The sequence below is a fragment of the Histomonas meleagridis genome (assembly GCF_020186115.1).
Source record: "Histomonas meleagridis strain 2922-C6/04-10x chromosome Unknown contig_4, whole genome shotgun sequence".
Taxonomy (NCBI): Eukaryota; Parabasalia; order Tritrichomonadida; family Dientamoebidae; genus Histomonas; species Histomonas meleagridis.
The window spans coordinates 163,936-178,508 of NW_027150883.1; the positions used below are offsets into that span (position 1 = coordinate 163,936).

Here is a 14,573-nt window from a genome sequence, read left to right on the forward strand (position 1 = left end):
CTGGCATTCTTATTAATTCCCATTCTTAAAAAGAAGAAAATTACCACTATTCAGTCTTTCTGTCGTTGTCTTATGTTTTGTTGATTGCTTTTAAGTTTTGCAGAAATGGCCTTGAAAAAACATGTTTACTGACGTAAAATCTCGAAATCGATTATCGTTCAAATCAACCGGAAATTCAGAGCGTGTAAACCGTCAAAGTTTGTCGGTTTTTAGAACAAACAGATGGAATACAAAGGCGGTGCCACCACTGCAGAAAGCGATACTGACAGCGGAAAGAAGCTAAAGATTGCAAACCTCGTATATGTGATAGTGTTTGCTGTTATTGCAATCCTTGGATTTATTATTTATAATACTGGTGATTCTTGGATTGGAAAGATAATCAATACTAATTATGAAGAACCTCATGCAATCGGTATATCATGCGTTATCAGAGTCACCACAACACTTGCTCTTTGGTATGCAATTCATTCACTTGTTTGCATTTGCAATCCAAATATCGAAAATTCATGGCAATTCAAATTCCACTCTTCTCACTTGTGGGCGCATATAGTTTGCCTTATTATACTTTACGTTCCATTCAATTTTATTCCAGATGCTTTTTATGATGTATGGTTTAAGATTTGCTACTTTATCTCAGGCGCATATCTTATTCTTCAAATCATCTTTTTAATTGCATTCTTCCAAGATCTCAACAGGAAGTTTTTGGATTCAGATAAAATGTGGCCAATCATCACACTTACCATTGTCTTTGGTGTTGGTGCATTAGTAGCATTCGGTGTATCATATTATATCTTTGTGAAAGAAGGATGTTCTGATAATAATATTTTCATATCAATCAATATGATCCTCTGCATCATCCTCTTCCTAGCCGCAGCCTTCGTTGAACATGGGTCTATTTTCACAGCGTCATTAATTTCTGTGTACGTTGCATATCTTACAATTGCTGCAATGATGTGCGAACCAAATTGCAATAGATTATCAAGTGGAAGCCAAGGAGTTGCATTCTCTGTCATTGCTTCATTGTTTACTCTTATTTGGGGTGCATATTCTGCTTTCTCTACATCTAATCAATTTGATGAATGCAATTGTTGCGCTAAAGAAGGTGATGAAGAAGGATTCTTCTCACTTAGCTTCTTCCATGCACTCTTTGCCATGGCATCTATTTATGTTACGATGATTGTTACTCATTGGGGTAAATCAGAAGGAAACAACGCATGGACAACAGATAGAGGAACAATTGCTAAATGGGTCAACTTTGCTGCTTCATGGGTTGTCATTCTTCTCTTTGCTTGGACACTCATAGCACCTCTTGTTTGCAAAGACCGTGAGTTTGACTATTAAAATACCATTGATGCATTTTTTGAGTAAAGTATATAAAAAGTATATTTGAGAAATCTTTGTGAAAAAATTGAACGTTTTCGTATTGGAATAAACGTTTTCTCAAAAGTTGACCAAATGGTTCTAACTCCAGAATTTACTATTTCTCAAGATGATAATTTTATTTATATATCAATAAAGTGCCCTAACGTACGAGCAAAAGAAATGGAATTACTTATTATTGATAATGAATTTCATTTTTCGGCTGATCCTTATTTATTGGTATTACATTTTCAACACCGTGTTCTGGATAATGAAAATGGTACAGCACAATATAACGTTGAGACAGGATTTTTCACAGCAAAATTAGAAAAAGAAAATCATGGAGAAGATTTTCCAGAGATTTTATTACTTTCAACATTAAAACCGAAGCCTAATAAATCACCAATGATTCAAGTTCTCGATCGTACGTCAACACTTGAATATGTTGATTATGATCCCGATCCCACCAAATATGGTTTTAATTTTTGGGCCTCAAATTATTTTGAAAATGTTCAAGACACTATTCCTTATGTAACAGACTTACCATCACCTGATAGTATTCCTTATCCTCGACGTCATGAAATGCGTCTAGAACGAGAACTAGAAGATTTTGATGCAGATCAAATCATGCTTGATTATGTTCAACCACCACAATACGACATTACAGAAGCCGATGTTTTTCTCAAAGAGTATACCCCAGAAGAAAACAGGAAACTTCTTCAAATTCCACTTCAAGAATTTCTTATGTCTCGCGAAACCGCCAAAATCAACTTTTTCAATTGCGTTGATGTTGTTTATTCCACCGTTTATGATGTGACACTTTTTGGCATCGAAGGAACGTGTGAATCGCATTGGACCATTTCTAAAATCAGTAGCACACTTTCATGGTTTGATATCTTTGAGAGTTCGTCTGATTTAATTTTATCAACACTTAAACGTGTTTTAGTATATCCAATGTATCGGAGTTATCACTTTTCGAAGTTATGTTGGGACAAAACTGTTGAAATGTTAAGGAATGGAAGGACTTCATTGTTAAAATGTTTGCTGCATACAAAAGAAATGCTCGAAAAAGGAGAATTTAGATGGAGACTTAATCGGCTATATATCGATCCAATGATTGTATGGCTCCAAGAATTAGATCAAAAGGATTACATCGAGTTCTCAGATGAAGTTTGTAGTGCAGTCGAGAATTTCCCGAAAAAAGAAGATGTTGAGGAGGAATGGTGCATAGACTTACTCGAGAAATTGGCAGAGAAACAAAGAGATGAACTAACAAGACAACCAAAAGATGTTGGCGAGTTCGAAGCTATTGGCGAATATGCAAAGAATTTAAATGTAAAAGAAGCAAATAAATTGGAATAGATAATATATATATATAAAATATTTTTAAATTATCTTTTTCTTATTGTAAAAAATATTGAGAAGAAAAGAATTCAAATAAATCGATTAAATAATATTTTTGGAAATGATTTCATCAATTTCATCTGATAGTGCATCAACATACGAATGCATAGAAGGAGTGATGAAAGGAGGCTTGGGAAGAATCACAAATTCATCTGTTTTCTTTTTTGGTTTTGGCGATTTATGCATCCTCTTTATGTATTCTTTCGCGCCTTTGACATCTGAGAGTTTGCTTTCGTGATGAGATGCTTGAGTTTTCCTTTCCAAAGAATGTGAACATGATGTGTAAAAATTTTTTGATTTATCAGAAAATGTAGTTGACTGTTTGGTGTTTGAGAAATACTTGGATGTGATGATTTCTCTTGCTTTTTCTGATGCATTTAAAGTTTTCTTATTAATTTTAGGTTGAGATGATATTAGTTCATCTTCATACATTGTTTTATCATTAAAACTTTTACTTGTAGACGGAATAGTAATATCATCTTCAATTGCATCTTTGATTGCAGATCGTAATAATATGTATTCTAATGGTTCTTTTTTGACTTCATTATTTGCATCAGCAAGTATACCAAGCTTATTACTTTTAGTTGTGGAAGGTGACTTTGCATTTGAAACGTAATAAATTTTTTCATTTCTTGGTGAAAAATATTGTTTAGCTCGACTTTTATCAATGTCATGTTGGGTCTCCAGAAAGTTGAGTTCTTTTTTGAAGGAAGTTGATTGAAGCGTGTTTTTTTCCTTTATTTTGTTTGGAGTCGACGATAGATAATTAACGTACAAAACTAAATTAGCTTTTTGAAACACTTACAATTTGGACAATAAAAACATAGGGAATACTCTTTCATTATTAATGAATTCATTAATGAGCTAAAAAAGAAAAATTTAATCGGAGAAATTTTAATAATTTTTTTTATTGCTTTGGAATATCGAACTACATTACGCTTAAAGGAATTCCTAATGTAGTTCTACAATTTGTGTGCCAATGAAAAAATGTCATGTATGAAATAACTATTTAACCACAGCATCCTTCATTTTTCTGTTCGTTTTCTTGTTTCTCGATTGAAACAGTTTCTCTGATGAATGCTTTATCAGAGGATGCAGGCATCCCTTTCAGAGCTGTTGCTGCAATGGACGTAAGTAATGTATTTACACCAGTACCTGTGGCGGCTGATGTTTCTGTGTCGAAAAAAAAGTTTAAGCTTTCCGAAAGTTCATTCATTTGTTCGAATGAAACCTCGCGTTTATCTGCAAGATCAGATTTATTTCCGACTAAAATGAATTTAGCATCTTCTGGTGCTTTTTCTTTTGCTGCATTGTACCAGTCTATAACACCTTCAAAAGAAACTTTTGAAGAAATATCATAAACAATTAAGATAAAAGCTGCTCTAGAAAAATACATAGGAACAATAGAACGAAATGATTCTTGGCCTGCTGTGTCCCATATAACAAGTGGGACTTGTTTACCATTTTCATCTATAGTAACGTCAATATTTTTACATGCTCCGCCAATTGTAGGAGAAGTATCTTCGTTAAATTCATTAGTTTCAAACCGATTAAACAATGCTGTCTTGCCAACAGATGAATTTCCTATAAGGACAACTTTGGCTCTTTGCATGGAATTATTCCTGTGTCAAAAAGCTGTTTATAAAGTAGTCATTTTTTTAAACGGGCGCATTACGTCATATCAGGTCTTCACTTTTTTGCATGATTCTAAACTGGTTCAAAAAAATCGGCATGATGATACATTTAAAATTTATAAAATGTCTTCGTAAACTTGTGAAAATTCACAGAGAGATTAATGCCGAAAATTTAATTAAATTTAATTCTTCTGAAAGAAATTTGTCTTGTTTTAGACGAAGTACTGAGAACCACCGACTTTTGCATTGTTGAGGAATTCTATTATTCATACATTTGGAAATGTTTTTACAATGATGACCCATTTGTCGAATTAATTGATACAATTGCTCGTCTTCTTCATTTGTCCATGGTTGGAATGATCTTGGATAAGCATTGTATTTGTAATCATTAGCAAGATCTAAAAATCTTGCAATGGAAAGCCCATTCAAAATCCCCATGCATTTTATCCATACCTTCAATAAACCCACTTTGCATCAAATTGGTAATATATTTTTTGGTATCAATGGAGCCATCAACAATAACTAACTTACTTTTGAAATTATTTGCAATCACGCCAAACACCATTATCGATTCAGGAAACTTTGTTTCTTCAATCACACTATTTTTTGTGAAGTCTCCTTTACGAATCCATACCCATTGATTGTCTTTTCCAAGAACAAATCAGGATTCATCACTGAAAGCGATTTTATCTAAATAAGTTTCTTGTTCAAGCATTTTTTTACATAATGCCTTCCGATTTTCAATTTGAGCTTCTGATAGTTGTTGTTGGCGTTTTGGGGGCCGAAAATGAAATTTCATTTCATTTCGTAGCATCGAAACATATTGATGTGTTATATTGATTCCAAATGATTTTTCGAGTTCACTTGATAACTCAACAGATTAAAGAGATGCATCAAGTAATGTTTTTACTTCGATGTATTTCTTTATTTGCTCAGTTACTTTGGGTGTTCTTCCCATTTTTCTAGCTGCAGGTATTTGTCCTGTTTGTAAATATTCATTTACAACTCTTCCTACTCGGTGGTTACCAACATGAAGAAGATGAACAATTTGATCCTGTGTGTAACCATTTTTATATATATAATTCGATAATTGATCTTTCAACCATTAATATTAAACGGCAGCTATTCAAATTTTCTATGAGTTCTCTCAATGGCGAATTATTTGGCAATAATCATTTGTACCAGTTTATTAAAATCGATTAAATTTTCTCAAGAGTTGAAAATGGGGCGCCCCATAATTCATGATATGAGATAACGGTTTTTTCTAGAATCAAGTTGATGAACCAGCAACAAATTCCTCAACCAACATCTATCCAGGAACCAATCCTTGATAACTCCGCTCGAATTTCTGTAATTCGTCCAAATGATATAATCCGATTTCTTCGATCAATACAGAAATATTCAGTAAAACGAGATAAATTTCCATGGTCCAATGAAGAAGACAGTATGTTAGTAGCTGCTGGTGTTCAGTTTGGTGCAAAAGGATGGGATGAAATTGCAAAATTTGTTCCAACCAGAAGTGAAACCGAATGCCGCATACGGTGGGGAGAGAAAGCAGATCCAGGAAACATACGTAGAGACCCATTTGAACCCGTTGAAGATATAATTATTATTGAATCACAGAAGGAGGTTGGCAATCGTTGGACATGTATTGCAAAAAAATTGCCTGGGAGAGATCCTGGTGCTATAAAACATAGATGGTACAGTAAGTTGAGGTATTTGGTTGGGGAACAATATCAGATTCCTGTGGTGGCGCCACCAAAGAAAAATAGACCTAGGGGAAATTCTAAAAAGGGTAATAAAGCTGCTGCTGATCCGAGTACCCAAGAAGTTTCTGGTCAGAGTTTACAAGATGCGCTAAATCCGAATATCCAAGTTTCTGATCAGAATTTACAAGAATTAGCCAATTTATTCACGTGATACTTTATACAGTCTCCTAATCAATGATTATTTAGTAAATATTATAAATTTTTGTTCAAACTTTTTTGACAAACGATAGACCTTTCAGAATGACGATAGTGTTTTTCTGTATAAAACGTTTAATGGTAATTGAATTTGTCTATCGTTTGTTCCAAGTTTCTAAATAACACTAGAAAAGTAATTTTTATTCATGGTAAAAAAAACAAACTTTCAGCAGTATGGGAACCCGAAATTTTTTGACTTTTCGATCAAGTCATTCATTGCTTTGCATGAAGACTCTTTCTGTTTCAAATTGTCTTCCATTTCCTTTACCAACTTTTCCAACCTTTCCACTGTTTCTTTATTTTTTTCCAATTCGGCCAAAATCATTTTTTTGTTCAGCGCGTTTAAGTTTGTTTTTTCCACGTCTATTTTGAGGAAAGAACAATTGGGCAACTTTTCGGAAGATTTCATTATCCAATTATCGAACGAAATGATATCATTTAACTTCTCGAAATACATCAATGGCACTTCGACACTTTCGTCATTAATATTAACAACAACGTTTTCATTATTATTAATTCTTAACACATTATATTCTTTTCCTTCTTCGATTTTATATTTTTCATTTTGTTGAATACATTTTATCTTTTGTGGTAATACTTTAATTGATGTTGGATCAGGTGAAAATATAAACTTTTGATAAGTGATTAAATCAGTGAAAATCGTTTGTTCATATTTTTGTTCATTTAACGCTTCGAGTTGATTCGATAACTTTAACATGAAAACACATGGCGCAAAACATATGCATAAGTTGTTAATCGCCATTTTGTTCTTGTCGGATTTGGTGGATATGAAATATAAACACTGCGTAATCCGGCGAAGAAGTGAAAAATGTTCTTCGGGAAGCGTTTTAAGGATAACTTTATATAATGGAACGCGAAATGTTGGATCTGGCAAATCAGTTGCACGTCGAAGTGATGCATAGAAGGATGAAGGAATAAGTGGCTCAGGAAGGTTCCGGAGATAAGTTTTGAGGATAGAAGCAAGGTCATGTGGCGATTGTTGATCGATCAATTGTGAGATGCGTTCTTTGTCAGTGGGTGGAATGGAGTCGATTTGTGATATAAAATTGTCGATCCCGACTTGGAGACCTGATTTTCGAAAGATTCCTTCGATTTCGCTATAAGATTCAATCTTAGTAATTATGTCTTCGAAAAGTTGAGGTATCCCTGTGGAATTCTCATCACGTGATATAACATCAATGAGGGGTCGCTTAAATACAGAGATGTTTGCAAATGATGTGGGATTTTTGAAATTGCTTCGTCGTAAAAATAGGGTTTTATCTTCAAGAAATTTGACACTGGTTTCCATATCAAGAGCCTCCTTTTCGGAGGAAAGAACCCACATAGGCCAGCTGAAGAATTCTTCATCATCTTGAATAAATTCTTTTATTGCGAGATTTATCACATCTCTAACTCTTTGATGTTCATCACACCTGATGATTTTTTTATATTGCATTGCAGTAACTGTGATGGAGATGATTGAATATGGCATAATCTGAAAAACATTAATTGGCGTCGATTGATATGAATTAATATAGTCACATATGCAGAATTTTGGATAAAGCCAACGTTGTTGTGGTAATACATAAATTCCATATTGTGAAGGATCGAGGTCTAAATTTGGGTTTAATTTTTTTAAACTATTTTGGATGACTTCTGAAACTTTTGTATCTAGTCCGAAAGTGAGGGTAAACGATTTGCAAGAATTCATTGGAAAAGGACATGAAATCTTTAGTGCACAGACACTCATTTTGTTATCGTCTACTCAATTAAATGTAAACTATTCTTTTTAATTCAATCCAGCGCAGTCTTGTAAATAACCGCCGATGATCGTTTGCATTCATTGCTGTATCTGTCATTTTTTACATATTATCTTGACATCATGATGTACTTTGACAACGCTAACCACAACAAATAAATTGACATTTGTATAGTCGAGTTTGATATAATAAAGACGTGCTTCTGTGGCAAGTTTTTGGACGATCATAAGTCATTCAAAAATGTTTTCGCGCCACTTATGAAAAGTGCTCGTTTTAACGTACAATGAAAAAAGATGGAACAAAACATTGGAACTGATTTCTTTACGACAGAACAATCAACAAATATAGTGGATCAAGAGAAAGAACAGCTTAGAAGTGAAAACCAAAAATTAAGAGAGCAATTTGAAGAAGCACTTAATATCAAAAATGATATCGAAAAAATTAGAAAAGAAAATGTTAACTTAACAGCTAAACTTCAGGAAGCAAAAATTGCAAATGAGGATTTACAGCGAAGGTTACAGATTAGTATTAAATCATTCCAAGATAAATTTGAAAAACAGAAAAATAATTTTACTTCCCAGATTGAAGGAATCACTAATGAGAAAAATAAATTACAAAGACAACTTGAAGATCAAAAGCATCAATTTCTCGGAAATTCTGAAGAAAAAGAACAATATATTAATAATCTAAAAAATCAATTATTATGTCAACAAGCAGAAAATCAAAAGAATCAAGAACGAATCCGTTCGATTTTCGAAAATGCTTCTAATTTTTTCTCTTCTAAAATTCAAAATGTTGATGAACTCAATCAAAACCTAAAAGACAAACATTTCCAACCTGAAATTGAAAATGAAATTCAAGAATCCAAAAATAATAATAAAAAAATTGATAGATTATTAAAAAGACAAATGAAGAGAATACAAAAGAAGAAATCACTATTTAAATCACAACTTATGCAAGCAATAAATAATTTTAAGCAGCTTCAACAAGAGTTTGAAGAAGAAAAAACAAAGAAAGCTAAGGAAACAGAATTAATGAAATCTCAATATAATAATCAAATACAAAAATTAAATGAGCAAATACAAGAATTGGAATATCAAAAAGCAGAACTTGAACTTCAACTTAAATATACAATGAAAAGTGATTCTGATATGAATTCATCAATTAAACAACAAGTTGAAAAAGAAATTGTAAAAATAAAAGCATCAAATGAAGAAACAATCAAAAAGCAAAGTCTTCAAATTTCTAAACTTAAACAATATGCAATAAATTTAAGGCAACAATTAGAATTGCAAAAGAAAACTCATGAAAGTGATGAAAGCGAAATAAAAAATATGAAAAACATAATTAAAAAACATGAAGAAAAGGAATCTGAAAATCAACGTGAAATCGAATCTTTAGAAAGAAGAAACGAACTTCTTCAAAAAGATAATGAAAATTTACATCAAAATATCTTGAAGAAAATTCCAACTAAAAATGACTTAAAATCAATTGAAGACGAATATAACAAAAAACAACAAATTGTGGAACAAAAATTACTTATATCACAAAACAAAATTAATCAATTAATATCAGAAAATAAACAACTTCAACAAAAAATTGAAACAATTAAAAGAGAAAAAGAATCACTTGAAAATAAGAATTTGGAACTTCGAGATCAACTTAGACAACAAGAAAATAAAGAAAGTGAACCTCAAGTTATTACTGTTACGGATTATAAAGTAGAAAACATTCCTTCTTCTTCATTCATAATATCGAACATTCCTACAAAATTATCTAAAAGATTAAAAGAAATTGGAGATAATTCATCATTACAAAACGGATCTAAAATATCATTTGCATTAAGCGAAATGAATGATTTTTATACACAAGAAATTAACACATTAAACAAGCAAATTAAAAATTTAGAGAATAAACAAAAAATAATTGATACTATTTTAGATAAATTATCAACTTTCCCACAAATTTCAAAAGAATCAATAATAGATTTTGAAGAGAATCCAAATGAATTGATCGAAGGATTAAATAATATTTTTGAAGTTAATAAAAAATTAAATTCATTAAATCAACAAAATGAAATATTAATCAACCAAATACTTAAAAAAATTCAATCACAAAATAAAAATGAAATAATAACTAAAATAAATGAGAAGCAACAAATAATAGAAAAATTAAATGAAAAACTTAAAGATCTTAAAAAACAAGTTCGTAAAACACAAAGAGAAAATAAATCAAGTAAAGAAAAATCTTTGTCAAAAATAGATTTAATATCAAATGAACTACAAAGCTCGCAAATCAATTATGAAAAACTCCAAGAAAAAAATCAAAATCTTTTAGATAACATTGAAACATTAAAAGCGAAAAATGAGAAATTAATTAAACAATTAAAAGAAGAAAAGATAACAAATAAAACATTACAATTTGAACTTATTAATGAACAAAATAAAACAAAGCAACATGAAGATTTAAACAAAATCAAAGAAATACAAAATGAAAAAATTGAAAATTTAAATCAAAAAACATTAAAACAAGAAGAACAAATAACAAAATATGAAAAAATTATTAATGTTCTTAAGATTAAATTATCAGAAAAAGAAAATGAATTTAATGAGCTTAATCAATCATTTCTTGAAGAAAAATCAAATCTCAAGCAACAATATGAAAAAGATAAAAAGAATTTAATAGATACAAATAATAAAAATGTACAACAATTACAATTAAAATGTAAAAATCTAAATGAAGAAGTAATTGATCTAAATAAATCAATTGAAAATCTTACTCAAAAATTAATTCAAGTTAAATCGGAAAAAAATAATATTATAAATCAAACTAAAAAATTACAAAAAGATTTAGTAAATACTAATGAAACATTTTTAAGGGAAAAAGAATTACTTGAAGTACAACTTAAAACTGATAAAATTAATTGTGAATCAAAAGCAGAAACAATGATTAATGAAATTAAAACAAAGAATCAATTAATGATTCGACAATTAATTTCATTCTTTATTGATCATTTCAGAGAATTTTTCGATCCTAAGGAAACCATTGATATAAAATTATTCCAAAGTTTAGTGATTCAAGTTAAAAATGAATTGAATCGTTTAAATAATATGGAAAGTTCAATCAGAAAAATGACAAATGCAAATCCAGATCAATCAATAACTGATATTATTGCGAAATTAATTTATTCTTCAAATGTGAAACATTAATAGTTGCCTCTTTTTCTTTATTAAATAAATATTATATTTTTGTTAATTTATATTATGTAAATGTTCTTCTAAAAAAAAAATGTGTGTCTTATTTCGAAATATCCAATGCAGAGCTTGAGGCAACATTAGTATTTTTGTTTTCAAAAAAATCATAATAGAGAGAAAGAATAATGAAAATTGTTATTGGATGTGAAAGCAAATATTGGTTATTTGGGAATTTTTAAATAAAATATAGGATGATTTTGTTTATTTAACAAGTATTAATGTGGAGATTTCAATATTTTATAGAATTAAGTAACCTCTAATGATTGTTTGACAATTTCTTGTTGCATAGAATTGATACAAATAATTCTAACATTAAATAAGTTTTAATTCCAAAATGTACTATGACTAAAATATAAATAAAGATTTAAGTAAATTCAATATATATATATATATCTATCGATTTTTTTTATTAAAATATCATTTATTCGATAAGTTTTTGTATAGTTACATTTAAATCTTCTTGTATAATAAGTGAATGATTAGCGATTGGATAGAAAAACTGTGGATCGTTTTGATTAATTCTGATTAATCTCCAATTAGGAACTTTATAAACAAGTTCTTCAAAAGGAATTCTAAGAGCACCTGGTGAGTTAAACCCAACACCAAGTTCCAACAGAACAAGTTTTTTATTTTCCTGTTCACGTAAAAAGTTTATATAATTTGGATAATTAACAAAATTTGGTTTTTCTACAAATAATTCATCAACTCTTAAATTTGGAACTAAAAAATTACCACAATGAGGACAGCGCGGAACATCACTTTCTCGTATAGACATAGATTCATGATTCATATTTTTTAACATTCTTTGAACCATTTCATAATTATTAAAAACTTCTTCATGACATGGAATAGAACATTGGAAATTCATATAATCTCCTTGCATTGCAAATATCTTTGTTGTATCAAAACCAGTTTTGTAAAATTGACCATCAGCATTTGTTGTTGCAACAAAATAATTTTTGTTCTTTACCAAATTATAAAGGTTTTTATAAATTTGTAATCCTTCTGTTTGATATCTAACATTGTTGATATGTGTTGCCCAGAATGCATAATATTGAAGATAATTTCGATTATTGACATTCCAAAAATGGCCAATACATTCCCACAATGTTTTGGCTCCACAGTTGGTATATTCTGGGTAATGAGTTTGAAAATAAATAGGATCTACATAATTGATTCCGCCTGCTGCTGAAAAACCTGAACCGGCACCAATTAAAACTCCATCACTTTCCTGGATCAATCTCTTAGCTTCGTGGATCGTTCGATTGATTGACATTCCTCCACCAAACAAAAAATGAAGAAAAATTAAACAAAACATATATTTGAAACCAAAAATTAAATGCATTGAAAATTTTCGCCCGACCAATCGTTTTCAAAGGAAATTGAAATAATGTTTGAACTAAACGATTAAAATTTATTTAAAATTTTCAAAGCAATTTTATAAAAGTGGGATGTACCGTCATCGAAAATCCGACAACTAAAATTCATTTCAATTCTATCTTGTTGTAAAATAAATTAGTAGAGACCATCTTTGTTATTTGTTTAAAATTAATAAGATAATGATGAGATTATATTTATTTTGATATCAGTTTGTTACATTAGTTCGATTTTATTAAATTGAATTTCTTAAGTATATGTCCCGTTTGGCTTATGACTTCAAAAATAGTTTGTATTTTTGGATTAATTGGAAAAAATTTTCCAATGTATATAGCTATATACTTAGCTAATGCTTAAGTAATAAATCACAATACTTAATTTTAAATTTGATAAAAGTGTCAGTACTGACAAAAATCGTTTGACCCTTGGAAACATGCTTTTATGATGAGAACTCTCGATTTTATCTCAATTAGTTTGTTTTAAATTTTTTTTTTTTTGTTTGCTCAGCAAACAACGCGAAACTCATTATTGTGAAACTTCAGATGGGGCGGTTGTTCAGATTTTATTGCATTCAAAATTCAATTCGTCGTTGTTAATTGTGATAACGCAAACTTTTTGAGCGTTTTTCTCTTAAAAGTTCTTTTATGATGCTTGGCGGTACCACTTTTTAATTTTTTTTCATTGTTTCAAATTAAATGAGGGAATTTTATGTCACTTTTCAATCAAACATTACGTTTCAGCCTACTAAACAGCTTCCGATCGCCAAAACAATAAAACATGCATCGATAAAAGTTAAACAAACGAACTGACGGAAAGGCGGCGCGGTTGAATCTTACTGTATCGTTTTTGACTGATTTATTAGCAAGTTTCCCAAGTTTTCCCGCAAATGTGTTCTTTCTTTTTGGTTTTACCAATGTATTTTCTTTGCACATTACAAATTTATCCAAAAAATTCAGATTCAAAGATTTTTAGTGATCAATTATCTATTTCTCAAACTCTCAAACATTCCTTCACTTTAGAATCCAAAGAGCATACACACTTGTCATTCTCAGCCCATAACGAAGAGATTGCATGCATTAAAGTCACAAATTTTATTATGCTAGAAGCGAATGATCCGAATACATTTAATATCATCGCAGAAGAATATCATCATCATTACCCTTTATTAGAGTTACCGATATCATATGTTAAACATTATTCCAAATTCTTTTCTTTGGCTTTTAATCATTTTTCAGTAAAATCTCATTTACCAATTTCAATGAATAATAACTTCATGAAGAAAATGCTCGAATTCAATGAAACTGTTCAAGTTCTAATGTACAACTTTTTTATTTTGGGATTTTTCTTATTTTATGAAATCAAATTTTTAATAAATAAATTTAAAACGAAGGAAAAGAAAAAACAGAAAAATATTTTAATTTTTGTTATGTTTTTCATGAATTCTTATCAAATATTTCATGAAGGTAATTCAACACTTTCAATCATAAATTCAAATGAATTTAAAGATATTAACCAATATAAAAATAACACAAAATTTATAACAATCAGTGAAAATATTTATGAAATTCCAAGTGGTTCATTTTTCAGAATGGCCTTTAGTTGTTTCAGTGAATTTTGGTAACTCAGTATCAAATATTGGAAATTCAGTGTTTTCGTCATGTTTTAATTTAGAAATAATTATTTTTTGGAGAAAATGTTACAACAATTGGTGAATCAGCATTTTCATCATGTTCATCAATCAAAAACATTACAATTCCAAATTCAGTTACAGCAATTGGCAATTCTGCGTTTTCATTATGTTCTAATTTAACGATATTAACA

At 30.0% G+C, this 14,573-nt stretch overlaps 5 protein-coding genes across 5 annotated transcripts; 3 read left to right on the forward strand and 2 right to left on the reverse strand.

Annotated features, from left to right (window-relative positions):
• Window positions 1-222: 222 nt before the first annotated feature.
• GO595_005817 (serine incorporator 3) lies at window positions 223-1,341 on the forward strand (the record flags this gene model as incomplete). Its single annotated transcript, XM_067919101.1, has 1 exon — window positions 223-1,341. One exon carries the CDS (start codon window positions 223-225, stop codon window positions 1,339-1,341), a length of 1,119 nt encoding a protein of 372 aa, XP_067773853.1.
• A 423-nt stretch (window positions 1,342-1,764) lies between these two features.
• On the forward strand, window positions 1,765-2,721 carry GO595_005818 (protein SHQ1-like; the record flags this gene model as incomplete). The annotated part of the gene is made up of 1 exon (XM_067919102.1): window positions 1,765-2,721. One exon carries the CDS (start codon window positions 1,765-1,767, stop codon window positions 2,719-2,721), a length of 957 nt encoding a protein of 318 aa, XP_067773854.1.
• Window positions 2,722-3,772: 1,051 nt separating this feature from the next.
• On the reverse strand, window positions 3,773-4,375 carry GO595_005819 (small GTP-binding protein; the record flags this gene model as incomplete). The annotated part of the gene is made up of 1 exon (XM_067919103.1): window positions 3,773-4,375. The coding sequence occupies one exon, from the start codon at window positions 4,373-4,375 to the stop codon at window positions 3,773-3,775; it is 603 nt and encodes a 200-aa protein (XP_067773855.1).
• Window positions 4,376-5,675: 1,300 nt separating this feature from the next.
• GO595_005820 (Myb-like DNA-binding domain containing protein) lies at window positions 5,676-6,317 on the forward strand (the record flags this gene model as incomplete). The annotated part of the gene is made up of 1 exon (XM_067919104.1): window positions 5,676-6,317. One exon carries the CDS (start codon window positions 5,676-5,678, stop codon window positions 6,315-6,317), a length of 642 nt encoding a protein of 213 aa, XP_067773856.1.
• Window positions 6,318-6,527: 210 nt separating this feature from the next.
• On the reverse strand, window positions 6,528-8,072 carry GO595_005821 (unconventional myosin-IXa-like; the record flags this gene model as incomplete). The annotated part of the gene is made up of 1 exon (XM_067919105.1): window positions 6,528-8,072. The coding sequence occupies one exon, from the start codon at window positions 8,070-8,072 to the stop codon at window positions 6,528-6,530; it is 1,545 nt and encodes a 514-aa protein (XP_067773857.1).
• Between the last annotated feature and the right edge of the window lie 6,501 nt (window positions 8,073-14,573).